Below are 16,713 nucleotides of genomic sequence, written 5' to 3'. Positions count from 1 at the left end.
ATGGGGGAACATGAGCTTGTCTGCCATAAGATGGAGTATCCAACTGCTATGTTTTTGTGCCATGCGATCAACAAAACAACAGTGTATAAGGTTCCATTGGTGGGCAGAGATGGGACAAAAGCCAATGCTTTGGCAGTCTGTCATAAAGAAACATCAGGTTGGAACCCAAAGCGTATGGCATTTCAGATTCTCAAACTGAAGCCTGGAACCGTCCCCATTTGCCATTTCCAACTCAACAGCAAAATGACGTCTCAATTAGGTGACAATTAATGTCTCTTTCTTTGTTTATTTCAAGTGTGTTTGTGTTTCAACAATCTTCCTGTAAGGACTACTTGATCATAAGCCAAAATTTGGGCTATCAAGATGGATTCATTAAAGTAAAAAGTATTTTGTCCAAATCCGAAATCAAACCTACCATACTTAACAAGTTGCCTTTTGCATGGATAAGTCTATAACATAACATCATAATATACGATTATATCAAAACCCTAAATATTTTTGTTGGATCAAAAGTTTCTCCAAACTTATATATTATATATTATGGATTATAGATATAAATATAGATATAACTTTCAGTACTTAAACTTATCAATTTTTCAATTAAATATCTAAATTTTTTATCCAATTTAAAATCTAAACATATCGACCATTATACAAATTACTCCAAATACTAACTATGTTAATTATTTATTTCATGTATAAGGTGACAAATGATATGATAGAAACAAAGTAGCACTATTTAGAGCAAGAGAGGTCAACCATAATATTTTTTATTCTCGGCCAAAATTTAAACAAAATTCAAAAGTTAATTATATATTTTAACATGCTCGGATAAATTTATACTGTTTTTATAAAATATAAAAAATATATTAATAATGAATGAAATAATTTTCCAAAATTAATTTTAATTATAGTGCGACACAATACAACTAGAAACCGAGTAATAAAAATAATAACTTTTGACATAACGCCTATAACTATTCATAGCTCCTCCCCAACCCATAAATAGGAAGATAATGTGTTTCAGCGTAATTGAACCTGCGTATTTCTGCATTGACAACAATACTCATACAAATTAAATTAAGACTCAATCAACATAAAAACAATAACTTAAAATTAAGTAAAGAATTCTCAAAAAATTCTTATAGCAAATTAGTATGATTTATTGAAAAAGTCATAACAATTAAACAATGAGAGTTTAAGTTGAAAATTTATGTCATTTATGTTTGGTTCTATTCTATAATTCCTAGATTTTTAATTGAGTTTGATAGAAATAATTTGGCAAAAAGAAACTCAGTTTTAATATTGAGCAAATTCATCCCTATAAAAATTAAAGTAGTTTAGTTTCTTTCAGTTTTGCAAATGAGCAACAAATTACAACTAGTCGTAGTGTTTACTTTCTCCATCAATTTATCATACTTTTAATTGGTATAATAACAAGTTTAATCCTCGATGTTTACAAATTTTATTATTTTTATCTTGATTCTGAAAATTCAATAAATTTAGCCCTCATTGAAGGCTATTGCACCAATCAAAATAAATTGATGGAAGAAGTGAACACAATGATTAATTGTCTTTAATTGCTCACCTTCGAAATTGAAAAGAACTAAATTAATTTAATATTCTCAAAAAACAATTTACTCAATATTAAAATTGAGATGAACTGAAGAGATCTTTTCACCAAATAATTTTAATTAACTGTTAACAAAATTTAACATTTGAGGCACAGTAATTTTATGAATTGAGATAATCAATTCAATAGACAAAATTGTTTAAAAATACAATAAATTATAATGATTATAGATTATAGAATAAGGGACATTTTTTTTCAAAAGAAGCAAAATTTTACAATATATGTCAATTGAGTCTTAACTCGATTGGTATAGGTATTATTGTCAATATAGAAGAACATAGAATAACAAAATTTTATTATTGTCAAAATTTTACTTTATACTCCTATTTATAAATTGTGAGAGATTATGAGTAATTTTAAATATGATCAAAACTTATAATAAAATTATTTTAAAAAATACAAATTATTTCCTTTTACATTTAAAATTTTACTTTAAAATAACTAATTTCATTTTTTCTAGAAAAGTAATATTCTCTTACTATGCAAATTGTAGACTAATAAATGGTGATAATTTCAATGATATGTTGACTTTTGGCAGCTATATATATATATATATATATATATATATAGTGCTCCATTTTCATACCAAAGCCTTCAATTTCTTAACTCTGAAAAACCAAACTATTTTCCAATGGCATTTCATTTCCTTTTGGTCTTTGCTTTACTCAATGTGAGCTTTAATATTTTCTTAATCTCCAATATTTATTATTATTTGTTTTAATTAGCTTTCATTTTTACATTAACTAAACTCCTTCCTTAATTGTCAAAATATATCAACATTTACTCCATAAATTTACCAACTTTTCTTAGCTTGGTTCACACTAATTTTAAAATTTAACAATTTTTTTCTAATTTTGATCTTTACAATGACATGACACTTTAAGATTATATCATATCATCACTTAATTTTAATTTAGGATTAATATGAACATAAAAATTCAGGAACAAGTTAAGAAAAATTATCAAAATTTAAGACTAAATGTTGATTTCAACCCAAAATCAAATGATTTTAGCTTCCATTAGACCACTAATAATATCATTTATTTCAACTTCAACTTATAGTTTCAAACTTGTGTTTTATTAATATAGAAGCTTAAAAAGAATTTCTTGTTTTTTTTTTTTCCTAGATTGTATTTCTAAGTAGCCAAGGTATTGTGCTTGAGGAAGCTTATTGGAAATCAGTATTCCCCAACAATCCAATGCCAAAAGCTTTAAGAGATATTCTACCACCATCTGGTTTGTATTCAATTTTTTCAAATCACTATTAACTTATACATACTATAAATAGGATTATCTTTGTGATTCAAATCTTCAAAATATACTTTTAGTGAACACCCAGAATTGCTAAGTCAAGAGCTAGGGAGAAAAAATTAAAAAAAATATATTTTATAGCATTAATATTTGGTTCACCGATAATATACTCTTTTTTTCATTCAGATAGCATTAATGGATCAATTAAGGATTCCAATGCTAGCTACCATGCAGGAAGTTATAGAAATGAACAATCAATCCAAGGTAAATCATTTTATTTCCATTATATGTACATATGTTAATGTTTAGGTTTTCGAGAACAGAACTCGACTATTTAAGCCAAATTAACTAAGCTTTAACATTTAAAATTTGAGTTTAAATGTTTTTAGATTATTCAGGTAATAGTACTGGACCATCTAAGGAATTTAGTGCTCCAAGCTCTCTAGGAGCCTACCAGGCTGGAAGTTATAGAAATGAACAATCAATCCAAGGTAAATCATTTGATTTTCATTAAATGTATGTATGTTAATATTTAGGTTTTTGAGAATAAAACTCAATTGTTTAAGCCAAATTAACTAAGCTTTAACATTTAAAATTTAGGTTTAAATGTTTTCAGACTGTTCAGGTAATGGTACTGGATCATATGAGGAATTTAGTGCTCCAAGCTTTCTAGGAGCCTACCAGGCTGGAAGTTATGGAAATAAACAATCAATCCAAGGTAAATCATTTGATATATCTATTATATATATATATTTAATGTTTACGTTTTCGAGAATAAAACTCAACTGTTTAAGCCAAATTAACTAAGCTTTAACATTCAAAATTTGGGTTTAAATTCAGATTATTCAAGCAATAATACTGGACTATCTAAGAAATTTAGTGCTCCAAGCTCTCTGGGAGTCGACCAGGCTGGAGGTTATGAAAATGAACAATCAATCCAAGGTAAATCATTTGATTTCTATTATATGTATATATGTTAATGTTTAGGTTTAGGTTTAGGTTTTCGAGAATAAAACTCAACTGTTCAAGCTAAATTAACAAAGTTTTAACATTTAAAATTTGGGTTCTAAATGTCTTCAGACTATTCAGGCAATAATACTGGACTATTTAAGGAATTTAGTGCTCCAAGCTCTCTAAGTGCCTACCAGACTGGAAGTTATGGAAATGAACAATCAATCCAAGGTAAATCATTTGATTTTCATTACATGTATATATATGTTAATGTTTACGTTTTTGAAAATAAAACTCAACTATTTAAGCTAAATTAACTAAGCTTTAACATTTAAAATTTGGGTCTAAATATTTTCAGACTATTCAGGTAATAATACTACACCATCTAAAAAATTTAGTGCTCCAAGCTCTCTAGGTACCTACCATGCCAGAAGTTATGGAAATAAACAATCAATTCAAGGTAAAGCATTATGCCTACATATGTTAATGTTTACGGAGTATTCACACAGTTAGGGTTCATCTTGCTCATGCATGCTTTTTAAATCCAAAATTTAAGTCGTTGACTTGAACCAAATGTAAGGAAAATAATCTTTGCAGAGGCCTCCATTGATTCAAATCTCAACAACAACTTCAAAGTGGACGATAATATTGTTTCAGTCGATGAAACTACCTTCTTCTTTCAAAGGGATCTACGCACCGGTAAGCTGGTGAACTTACCAAATCTCATTGCAACAGGTGATAAAACTCCATTTTTGCCCGACCGAGTTGCCAAGTCAATTCCCTTCTCAAGCGCCAAATTGCCTGAAATTTTGAACCACTTCTCGTTAAAACCTCAAACAAGGGACGCCAACACCATTGGTGAAACAATCAGAGGATGCGAAAGAGCAGCCATTAATGGAGAGCAAAAGTTTTGCGCCACATCATTAGAGTCCTTCATAGATTTAAGTATTTCAAAGCTCGGGAAACAAATCCAGCTTCTATCAATCGAGTTTTCGAAAGAAACAAAGAACCCGTTGTTTTCAATCTCCAGGGGAATGCAAAACATGGGAGAACATGAGCTTGTCTGCCATAAAATGGAGTATCCAGGTGCTGTGTTTTTGTGCCATGCGCTCAACAAAACAGGTGTGTATAAGGTCCCATTGGTGGGCAGAGATGGGACAAAAGCCAATGCTTTGGCGGTCTGTCATAAAGACACATCTGGTTGGAACCCAAAGCATATGGCATTTCAGATTCTCAAAGTGAAGCCTGGAACCGTCCCCATTTGCCACTTCCTTTTCAGAGATACCCTCGTCTGGGTTTCCAACTCAACAGCAAAATGAAGTCTCAATTAAGTGAGAATTAATATCTCTTTTGTATTTCAACAATCTTCCTATAAAATATGTGGAGCATTGCATCAACTATGAATTAAGAAGCTTATATATATATATATATATATATGAATAAAGAATATTCATTTTTGGTGTAAAAAAAACTGGAGTTAGATTATACATTTATGTATGCAGAAGGTCCATGATGTCTGTTTAAAAAACCGATATTACTTGAGCACAAGCCGAAATTTAGCTGAATGCCCAACTGGTTTTTTTTTTTTTTTTTGTTACAAATAGATATGATTATGGTTGGGCTACTCGATTAGCTCGAAAGCTCGCTCAAAAAGTAAAGGAGTTTAAATAAAAATATAAGTGTTAAAAATAAGCTTAGTTAAAAAATAATACTTATTTTCTAAATGGTTCAGGCCTTATATAAGATTTTATGGCCCGAGCTCAACTCAAACCCAAAGCAATTGTTTTGTTGTTATTTTGTTATCATTTTATTGTTATATTGTTATTATTTTATTATTATTGTTACGTTGTTATTTTACTCTCAATTTATTAAGAAATATTAATTTTAATATTTTAATATATTTAATATATTTTTAATTTAATTTTAACGAATCAAGTTCGAGTTTAATATTTTAATTTGAATTAAACTTAAATAAAATTTTAAATAGACCAAACCCAAATTAAAAACGTACTTGACCCGAAAAACCCATTTAATTGATCAGTCTAAATATAAATATGTATTTATGAAGTTTATTTGTGGTTGCAAATTATTGATTTATTTATTTCCTTCTTTAAAAAAAAAAGGAGGAGAAAGAGTAGAATGTGCTGAATACGCGCATGATTTGGCGCGTGGAGAGCCATAGCAACAATTGAAGAAGAGTTAAAAGGGAAATGCAGTAGACAATGGAAGAAGAACAGAACAAAACAGATAAAGATTAGATTACAAGATTATGTAAGAGATAATGAAGTAAATAAATAAATAAAAAAAGGACCCAAATGTTTGTTTTGTTGAAAAATCAATAGCATTTTCAGCTATGGCATTAGCTACTACTTGTTCTTCACTTCCCCTGTTTCATCTTTATCTTCAATCATCTTCCCCTGTTCTCTTCTTCCCTTCTTCTTCTCGTTTCAACCCAAAGAAACGATTCCACGCTCGAAGCACCACTCGCTTTTCTCGCGTTCTTGCTGTTTCGAACACTGCTTTAGATTCCAACAATGGGGCAGCAGCAGCCATTGGTTCTGAATCTGAAGACCCTTCTTCTTCTTATGGAAGACGATATTTCCCTTTAGCTGCTGTTGTTGGCCAGGTTTGTTGTTTATGGAATTTTGAAGGGATGGGAATGTTTTAGTAGTGGTAAAGAAAAATGGGTCGTTTGTTGAATTGAATTTTTAGTGGTCTCTTTGATTTGATTAACTGTTTGTTATATAGGATGCTATTAAAACTGCACTTTTACTTGGTGCTATTGATCGTGAGATTGGTGGGATTGCTATTTCTGGTAGACGTGGAACAGCTAAGACTGTAATGGCTCGTGGATTGCATGCTGTTTTGCCTCCTATTGATGTTGTTGTTGGTTCAATGGCTAATGCTGACCCTACATGCCCTGAAGAGTATGAACATTGAACTCTTATAATTTCATTGCTGTATCTAGTAGTTTTCCCCTTTGATATGCACACATTCATGATGCAAATTAGTATGGGATTATACTGCAAGGGAATGTCAAAACAAGAGTTTTTGAGGGGAGGGTCTCGAACCCTCAACGGAAGGTATTGTCCCGTAGGAGTTCTGTCTTCCGTACTCCAAGGAGAGCTAAAAGGGGTTCACGGAAGTTAGACAGCACCTCGGTTGGTGATACGACCTGGTTGCAAAGGTAAGGCTAATATGCCTTGGCAGGTTGTATCTCCCGTGAGTTTGCAAGTCGTATCTCTACCAACCAAGACACTCCCTAAACTTCCTTTAGGCTCTCCACAGAGTACGGGAGACAAAACCCTTACGGAGACAATACCTTCTATTGAGGGTCCGAGACACTCCCCTCAACTAGAGTCATTTTGTTGTTGCAATCCTTATGTAGAACATATTGGTATTCCCTTGAGTAATTCATATGTGTCCTTGCACCGTTTTCATGATAGTGAATAGGTAATGATCATACCTTCTGTTGAGGGGATTGTCTCAGACCCTCAACGGAAGGTATTGTCCCAATTGGGTTTTGCCTCCCATACTCCGAGGAGAGCCCAAATGGATTCATGGAGTTTAGGGAGTACCTCAGTTGGAGATACAACCTGCAAGCTCATGGGAGACTGGAGAGGTATCAGCATCTTCACCAACAGAGGTGCTCCTTAAACTCTGTGAACCCTTTTGTGCTCTCCTTGGAGTACGGGAGACGAAACCCATATGGGGACAATACTTTCCATTGAGGGTCCAAGACACTTCCCTCAACAAGAGTCATTTTCTTGTTGCAGTCCTTATGGAGAACATATCGTTATTCCCTTGAGTAATTCATATGTGCTCTTGCACTGTTTCGTGATAATGGATATAAGAGTTAATTGATTTCAGTATGAACATTGAACTCATATCTTATAATTTCGTTGCTGTGTATGTGAGTTTTCCCCCCTTATATGCAACATTCGTGATACAAATTAGTATGGGATTGAACTGTCAAAACAAGAGTCCTTATATCAATATTCCCTTGAGTAATTCATATGTGTTCTTGCACCGTTTTCGTGATAATGGATATTAGAGCTAACTGATTTCAGTATATTACCTTTGAAGGTGGGAAGATGGTTTAGCTCAGCGAGCTGAATTCGATTCCAATGGCAATGTTAAGACACAAGTTGTTCGGTCTCCTTTTGTTCAGGTATGTTTCATGCTAGAAAGCCTTTTGTTATCAAGTTTGTTTTATTGTCATAATGCCCTTTGCCACTCTTGCTTAAGATACCACTTGGAGTCACGGAGGATAGACTCATTGGATCTGTTGATGTTGAGGAGTCTGTGAAAACAGGAACGACTGTTTTTCAACCTGGCCTTTTAGCTGAAGCACATAGAGGTGTATTATATGTTGATGAAATTAATCTCCTGGATGAGGGTATTAGCAATTTGCTTCTTAATGTATTGACTGAAGGAGTTAATATTGTCGAAAGAGAAGGAATAAGCTTCAAGCACCCTTGTAAGCCGCTCTTAATTGCCACTTATAATCCAGAAGAAGGTGCTGTACGAGAACATTTATTAGATCGAATTGCAATTAACTTGAGGTACAAAGCTTGTTTTTAGATGATGGAATGAAATTTTTCGGTTTATACATACCTATCCCATTAATGTCAGACACTTCCTTTGCAGTGCAGATCTTCCAATGAACTTTGAAGATCGTGTTGCGGCAGTTGGGATCGCAACACAATTTCAAGAAGCTAGCAATAAAGTTTTTAAAATGGTTGAGGAAGAAACCGAGTATGCAAAGACTCAGGTAACCGTGCATTTAGCAATTTAGCTAGTTTGCCAGTCTTCTTGCACTTTGGTATTTAGAAGGATGAATTTTATTCCTCTTGTGCATTTATATTTTACAGATCATTTTAGCAAGAGAGTATCTGAAGGATGTTACGATTGGCCGGGAACAATTAAAATACCTGGTTATGGAAGCCCTTCGAGGCGGTTGCCAGGTGCTTTTATTCTTCAACCACTTTAGATAACAAATATTACTTTGAATCCTCTTATGATGTAACACCGAAAAGTTCTCAGTTGATGAGGAATCAATGTCCCGCATGCCTAAAAGCTAACTGAGTTTTTATTGTTCAACAACCATGGTTGTTTGGATGGACATAAAAGCAAAAAAGATGGTAAAATGAGAAAACAACTTGATAAAACATCCAACGTAGACTAGCAAAGAATAGGGAGTGGACTACCTCATTGTAGGGAAGTATATGTTGTACAAGCCATTCTTAAGCATAAAGCATAGGGATGATGTTTTTGTAGTTTAAGAACGACATAAAGTTGACACTTGAGCTTTTAATAATATTGATGATTGTGAGATATTATCTTGATCATGCTATGGAAAAATAATTAGTACTCGGAAATTTACAGGGACACAGAGCTGAGCTATATGCTGCTCGGGTTGCAAAATGCTTGGCTGCTTTGGAAGGACGAGAAAGAGTTGGTGTAGATGACCTGAAAAAAGCTGTTAAGTATTCTTACTATGATTTTGCACCGGTTATTTTGTAGGCACATCGATATGCAACAAATTGTCACATCCATTCATACCCGAACTTTTTATATGTTTCTTCTTTATGTCCAGATTTTTTTAAGCTAATCTTGCTTATGATTGCTGAAGTATTTGCGCCGTTTCCTAGTTCAATCCATCTTTCTATCATACTTCTGGTTCGGACTATATGATGTTTATGGATGGCATTGCTGGTTTTATTGAAATGTTTGCTAATCACTGGTTGTCATGTGCATGATTATATTGGTTTCATTTTGGAGAACAATATATAAATTTGTGTTGACATAATATATGATACAGGTGGAGCTTGTTATACTCCCTCGTTCGATTGTCAATGAGAATCCACCAGACCAACAAAACCAGCAGCCGCCACCTCCACCTCCACCTCCACAAAATGAAGATTCCGGGGAGGAGCAAAATGAGGAGGAAGAACAAGAGGTATGTTAACATTAAGATTTCAACAATAAGCACTGAACTTTGAATTTTGTTGAGGGAGGGTCAGCTCCTTCGGGAGAAATCTTTGAAGTATCATCTGCTAGGCAGCTGATCTAGTCCCCTAACAGCCAAAGGTGTTGTCCCTAATGAGGGTTGAATGGTACCATATACCCCAACAAGTGACCTATATGGCATAGATCAGGAGTTCGAATCCCACCAAGGGCGAGCCGGTTACGTCGTCTCTTGGTGGGCGGCCGTACGTTCACATACGGTCGAGGCACCCCCCTCCATGAACCAGACTCTCAGGGCAGCTGCTCATGGCACATTGGCTCTCCGCGGAGGCTGAGAACAAAACCCTTCCCGGGGGACAATGCCTTCAGTTGTTGGGGGACCAGATCAGCTATCTGGTGGATGACACTTCGAAGACTTATGCCAAAGGAGCTAACCCCCAACAAGTTTCTTAATAAAATTAGCCATTGGTTTGCAGGGGTTGTTGTTTATAATTAAACTAAAATCTACCCAAGTCCTTGCCATTGAGGATTTAACTATCATCTTTACTTCTATTTCAAATATTATCCCGATAAAATAAGATTACACAAAATGCAGTGCTTTGTTTACAACAGGATGAAAGTGATCAGGAAAACGAACAACAGGAGCAATTACCTGAAGAGTTTATCTTTGATGCGGAAGGGGGTTTGGTCGATGAGAAACTACTTTTCTTTGCGCAACAAGCACAAAGGCGACGGGGGAAAGCTGGAAGAGCCAAGAATGTTATATTCTCTGAGGATAGAGGTCGATATATTAAACCAATGCTCCCAAAGGTCAGTCTTGTCTCTTTCCTCGATCATGCAGGTTGAACTGGTGAATTAGCAATCTTCTTCACTATTTCTGATCTTTTGTATGTTATATTTGCTCGCTCAATCTTAACTTCATTTTTAGAATAAGTTGCGTCGCTTGTACCACAGGGCCCTGTGAAAAGACTAGCTGTTGATGCAACACTTAGAGCTGCAGCACCATATCAAAAGTTGCGTCGGGAGAGAGATATTCAGAAAAGCAGGAAAGTTTTTGTGGAGAAAACTGATATGAGGGCTAAAAGAATGGCAAGAAAAGCCGGAGCATTGGTACCAATTAGCCTACTTCTTTTGTTTACATCTATTTGTAACCGGGATCACTCTACGGAGTTAAATAATTCTGGGGTTCATACATATCCATTTTATGTCAGGTAATATTTGTGGTTGATGCAAGTGGGAGCATGGCATTAAACCGAATGCAAAACGCTAAAGGAGCTGCACTTAAGTTGCTGGCTGAGAGTTATACAAGTAGAGATCAGGTAAACAAAAGAAACATTTGTTCTGTCTTTTCGAGCATACAGACCTTGCTAGTTGTTAATTCATTTTAGGAGCTTGGTAATGCTGAATAGGTCTCCATTATACCTTTCCGTGGAGATGCTGCGGAAGTCCTGTTACCTCCTTCTAGATCAATTGCAATGGCTCGAAAACGTCTTGAGAGACTTCCATGTGGTGGTGGCTCTCCCCTAGCTCATGGTTTAAGCATGGTATGTCTTGAAATTCCGTGTTAACTCCAACAGGAATGAGCCCACGAGATCAAAACTCTTTTGCATATGCTATCTGTGATTATGACTTGTCGTTAATGACTTCTACTCATAGCTTTTGTAGTATTGTTGCTTCAAAAATGTTGGTAAAATTTTTTATCTTTTGTAATATTTTGATAAAAATATAATCAGGCAGTCAGGGTTGGACTAAATGCAGAGAAAAGCGGTGATGTAGGACGTGTAATGATTGTTGCAATAACCGATGGAAGAGCCAACATATCACTAAAACGATCTACTGATCCCGAAGCTGCTGCTTCTGATGCCCCTAGACCCTCAGCACAAGAGTTGAAGGTAAATTATTGCATCATATCTTATTCTGAATCCTTCATATACAATGGTTTCAGGGTTTGACCAAACGGTTTTCATACGATTCGTGTGTCTAAATAAACATTGCAGGATGAGATTCTTGAAGTGTCCGGGAAAATATACAAAGCAGGAATGTCCCTTCTTGTTATTGACACCGAAAACAAGTTCGTTTCAACCGGTTTTGCTAAGGAAATTGCTCGAGTAGCTCAAGGTGCGTCTGCATAAACATCTGTTTGTTTTTACACATACGGAACATAACGATATCTCGTCATTGATTTAATCTTACAGGGAAGTATTATTACTTGCCAAATGCTTCAGATGCCGTCATCTCAGCTACGACAAAGGAAGCATTATCGGCTTTGAAAAGTTCGTAACTCTGAAGCAAGCATTAATGGCTTTCACCGACTCCATAACGCGTATGAATCGTATAATGTCTGCAATTTTTTGTGTTCCTCTAACATAAAACACAGTTTCGAGTATATGAAAAATGAAACCAAAATATATTTCATTTTCGATATTCATGTCTGGCACATATTTAAATACGATAAAATGAAACAAAATATTAAATTGTAACAAGAAATCTTCGGTTAAATTAATCTCTGCTCCCTTGAACTTTCACTCAATAATGCATTATATTCATTTCTCAAGCTGTGATATTTCTCACACAGTTCATTGAAAGCTTCTCTTCTCTCATCTCTGCTACTGTTTTTCTTCATTTTCGTCTTCGCCAAACGAAGCTTCAACGCTTCAATTTGTCTCTTGAGGTCTCGGATCCTTATCGTTTTCTCCTCGTGTTGTTTCTGAAGTGTTTCGATCTCTGATAGTTGCACTAAAGTTATTTCAAGTGTTTAGTGTTTCAGATAATCAAAAACCAAGAAACAGGTACGTATACCAGAATATGATTCTTCAAATACATGCTCAAACATGAATATTTTATTTAAAACAAGGGCTTATTTGAAAATATATATAAATTAAAAGTTAAGGGATATTTATAAACAAGGCCTTTAAACTTCGAAGTTAAGAGAGTGAGCGATAAGAGTTTTGTAAAAGCTTCGGAAAAACTTCAAAACCAATTTGGAATGACATATTATTTAGCGGTTAAATTAATTGTTTTGATAATAAAAGGACCTTATTGATAAAATCTCGAAACTAATTAAAAAATGGCAAGAAGTTGATACCTTGATGATTGTAAAAGATGCCATTGCCATCCTCCATGATGGTTGCAAGGTCCTGAAGAATTTCTATCACGTATTTAATTATCGAAATATATAGATGAAAAAAAGTAATTATTAATTGTTTAGTGAAATAAAGGTAAATTACATTCAAAGTCACTAAATTATTAGTAAGTTTATGATTTAGTCACTTTAACTTTAAAAAAGTTACAAAATAGTCATTGAACTATTTCAAAGATTTCAAAATCAAAACAGCTTTTTTCTCCAATCTTTGATATATTCGTCAGATTGACTTAAACAAAAACTTCTGAATTGAAAAACCAGAATATAAACTTATCAATAGTTTAAGAACATTTACTCGTGAAATAAACAAAGATATAAACAATTGAAAGAAGGAAAACCCATAGAAATTACCTCGAAAACTATAAGTACAGAAAGACAACAATAATTCCGAGTGTCGAATATGAATATATATTCAATAAGAAGTATGTAATTCTTTTAGATTTTTTTCCATATATATAGAGAACATTATTTGAATATAGATTGGACATGAAATCCACTAATGCATGTCATCCACGTGTCAAATTACATTTTAAAAAATTATCTTTTTTGACAGTAAAACACAACTCAAAACTGTCTTGTAATGAAAATCCCAGAAACAGCCGGATGTTGCAATGTTCTTCTTTGGTGGGCCGCCGCCCACAGTGTAAACACTTGAAGAACTTTGACTACAAACATGGAAAGTGACACCAAAACATGATAAAGAAGGTAAATGCTTTTAAAGACTTTTGGTCAAAATTCTACTTTTACTTCACATTCTCTGAATTTCTTTTTGTTGTATTCTTCGAACCCATTAATTTTAATCTTTATATTACAGTAGTCAGTGTCATATCAGTGAATATCTCGATTTTTATCGATATTGATACGCATTGATATTAGTTTGTTTTAATGTATCGTTTTAAATTTATTAAATATGTATAAATATCAAATAATGAAATTAAATAAAAAAATAATTGGATAAATTACATTTATAGTCACCTAATTATTGATACGTTTTTTTTTTTTTGCCACTCAGTTATAAGAAGTTACAAAATAATCACCTAACTATTCTAGCCGTAAGATATGGCTAACAGGAAGATGACATGATAACTTTTGAAATTGGTATAATAGTAATTTAACCCACAATATTTATACATTGTGTTAATTTAGTCTTGATTCTAAAAAAATTGATCCTCAACGGTTACATATTGTGTAATTTAGTCTCTTTTTTTTTTAATTTTGTATTTCTTTATGACCGTTTTCACTTAAAAAGCTAAAAAAAAAATTTACCAACTAAATTTGATTGGAAATATACCAAATACGGAAACACCCAAAAATCCAAATTAATAATTTTCATCTTTTCACATTCTTTTAAAATTAACCCTCAATGTCACAAATAAAAGTAGAATTGCAAAAAAAAAAAGAGACCAAATTATACAATGTGTAAATGTTGAGGACTAATTTCTTTGGAACTAAGACTAAATTGACACAAGGTATAAATGTCGAGGGTTAAAGTTGTTATATTATACCAATTTTAAAAGTTGCCAAGTAGTTAGCAATTTAACAGTTAGTGATCAAAAAAGAAAAACTGGAATAGTTAGGTGACAAATTTGTAACTTTTCATAGTTGAGTGAACAAAAAAGAATTTTACTAATAGTTGAGTGACTACAAACGTAGTTTGCCCAAAAAATCATAGCATAAATTAAACAATAAGATTATCCCATACCATGCATATAACAATCCATAATTCAAAACAAATACTAAAAAATTAAATTTAAACTTACTTTTTGTACCAATCGGTGAAATCAACCGGTACGCAGTGGTACAACCGATACCAACTAAAATTTGCACTGAAGCAGAACCTAGAATTTGTTGTTTCGGGTTACTATTAGAATAGAGCATTCTAGGTAGAACATGCAATACAGGAATGAAACTGACTACCTTGCTCTACCCTTTCCGAATTTTGAAACTTCAATCTGTATTTATTTCTTTTACGAGTTGATAAAAAAGTTGAAAGGTTTGCAATTTGCATGCTATATTTATGTTATTTTCTGAATCATGTTGTATTTTGTATACTTATTTAACATGATTCAATTTTAAAAATATTTTATATATTTATTTATTTATTTATTAATATCATGTTTGTTTTTTTATTGTTTTAATTCATAACATAATTTATTATAGTAGTTTAATTTTTTTTTTGAATAAAGTGTTTATGTCATTTTGTTTGTGCAAAATATTATAATTTTAATTATAATTATATATATATTACTAATTCATTTTGACTTAAATTTTGACATTTTTGTGTATTTAAGTCGTCATCATTTTATTTTTCATAATAACATATTTTAATCATTTTGTTTTTTATGCTTTAATTCATTTATTATTCAAAAAATTTGAATAATTATAAGTCGATTTGTTGCACAGAAGTTGTGGGTCCAAGTGCATTTAGTGTCAATGTATCACTTGACTTAACAAAATAAAATTGTAAGTACTTACTTTGACCATAGTTACCTATAGTGAAAAAGTTGCATTGTTTAGTTAATTTTTTTATATAACCTCTAAGTTAAAAAATATATATATAATTATCCGAATCGAATCAATTTATTTTTTATTTTTATTAGTTTTAATTTTATAATATAAAAATAAATATGACACTTATCATATTTTCAACTCACTTGTGGAATTTAAAAAAATAGACTCATAGTTATTAAATAATTTTTTGAATAATTTCATTATAACTTCTTATCATATCTGGGTTTTTTGTTTAAGACAATACTTAGAACTACCCAAAACCCCCTCCCCAACACATAAATAGGAAGATAATGCGTTTCAGCGCACTTAAACCCACGTCTTCTTGCATTGACAACAATATTCCTGTCAATCGAGTTAAGACTTAATCAACACTGTTATCAAATAAATTCCCACAAATTAGTTTCACGATGAGAAATTTTTGGGCTTTCTGGATGGACCCGAACTATAATTATTTAGAACTGAGCCTTGACTTGTCTATTCTGATCTATGAAAACTTATACTTATAACTCACGATAATCAATGTTGTGTGTTATATTGACATTTATTATTTTTGTTAAGTATGACTCCTATTTCAGTCAAATTTGAGAAATAATCTTCTAGTTAAACTCTATTTATTTGTTTCAATCAAACTCTAATTAATCTAGATTATTTTATTATTATTTGACATATAAATTTAGCCTATAAATAGGCTCTTTTACAACTTTAGAATACACACTTATTAGATATTAGAACTCATAACACATTTAGAGGGTTCTTTGTTTTCAGGTTTTTCGGAGTTTAGTTTTTTATCTTCATTTTTTGTACTCTTCGTTCTTTTGCCATTATAGTAAAATTATCTTTACTCGTAGTTTTTTATCCTCTTGGAGGGGTTTTTCACGTTAAATTTGTGTGTTCAATTTCTCAATTTCTTCCGCTATTTTCACATGTTTGTTGCTTAATCAAGTCGATCCCCAACAATTTTTTACCGATTATGAATTTATAATTTATACATTATAAAATACTATGTTTATATTTTTTTTTCTAATATAAAATTTTTGCATCAAATCTAGTAGAAGAAGGTTGGGTACTTCATTTTAAGATGGTAAAGGCTTTTGTATTATCAAATTTATTGGGTAAAGTATTGAAAGAGCTCGATTTCTCTTAAGTAATAACTTAAGTTTGAATTTTGTAGATGAAAAAAATAACATCGAGAGAGTTTTATTTTTGAGTAATTAACTCGAGAGAATCTCAAACAAAAGAAAAATAAAGACTTTTG

General features: G+C 32.4%; 2 protein-coding genes and 1 long non-coding RNA gene across 4 annotated transcripts; 2 read left to right on the top strand and 1 right to left on the bottom strand.

Annotated features, from left to right (window-relative positions):
* Window positions 1-5,154, top strand: LOC108468590 (protein RAFTIN 1B-like). Its single transcript, XM_017769472.2, has 8 exons — window positions 1-210; window positions 2,761-2,869; window positions 3,071-3,148; window positions 3,283-3,375; window positions 3,501-3,602; window positions 3,725-3,826; window positions 3,965-4,066; window positions 4,433-5,154. The coding sequence occupies exons 1-8, from the start codon at window positions 1-3 to the stop codon at window positions 5,152-5,154; spliced, it is 1,518 nt and encodes a 505-aa protein (XP_017624961.2).
* A 761-nt stretch (window positions 5,155-5,915) lies between these two features.
* Window positions 5,916-12,308, top strand: LOC108469969 (magnesium-chelatase subunit ChlD, chloroplastic). 2 transcript variants are annotated; one of them, XM_017771111.2, is made up of 15 exons: window positions 5,916-6,461; window positions 6,584-6,762; window positions 7,922-8,006; window positions 8,084-8,400; window positions 8,486-8,609; window positions 8,710-8,802; window positions 9,224-9,319; window positions 9,660-9,797; window positions 10,418-10,615; window positions 10,760-10,915; window positions 11,017-11,124; window positions 11,215-11,349; window positions 11,539-11,697; window positions 11,803-11,923; window positions 12,001-12,308. In XM_017771111.2, the coding sequence occupies exons 1-15, from the start codon at window positions 6,189-6,191 to the stop codon at window positions 12,084-12,086; spliced, it is 2,268 nt and encodes a 755-aa protein (XP_017626600.1). In that variant the 5' UTR covers window positions 5,916-6,188; the 3' UTR covers window positions 12,087-12,308. The 2 variants fall into 2 exon arrangements, 1 of the variants encoding a protein (XP_017626600.1); XR_008269453.1 differs by lacking the exon at window positions 12,001-12,308 and having other exon boundaries at window positions 11,564-11,697.
* LOC108469970 (uncharacterized) lies at window positions 12,190-13,395 on the bottom strand. Its single transcript, XR_001869229.2, has 3 exons — window positions 13,299-13,395; window positions 12,891-12,942; window positions 12,190-12,541 (listed from the first exon to the last, which is right to left on the bottom strand). It is a non-coding gene; the product is annotated as an uncharacterized LOC108469970 (long non-coding RNA).
* Window positions 13,396-16,713: the final 3,318 nt, after the last annotated feature.

Source organism: Gossypium arboreum, chromosome 8 (genome assembly GCF_025698485.1).
Source record: "Gossypium arboreum isolate Shixiya-1 chromosome 8, ASM2569848v2, whole genome shotgun sequence".
Lineage (NCBI taxonomy): Eukaryota > Viridiplantae > Streptophyta > Magnoliopsida > Malvales > Malvaceae > Gossypium > Gossypium arboreum.
The sequence above is the reverse complement of the archived record's forward strand: the minus strand, read 5'-3'. Positions and strand labels throughout refer to the sequence as shown.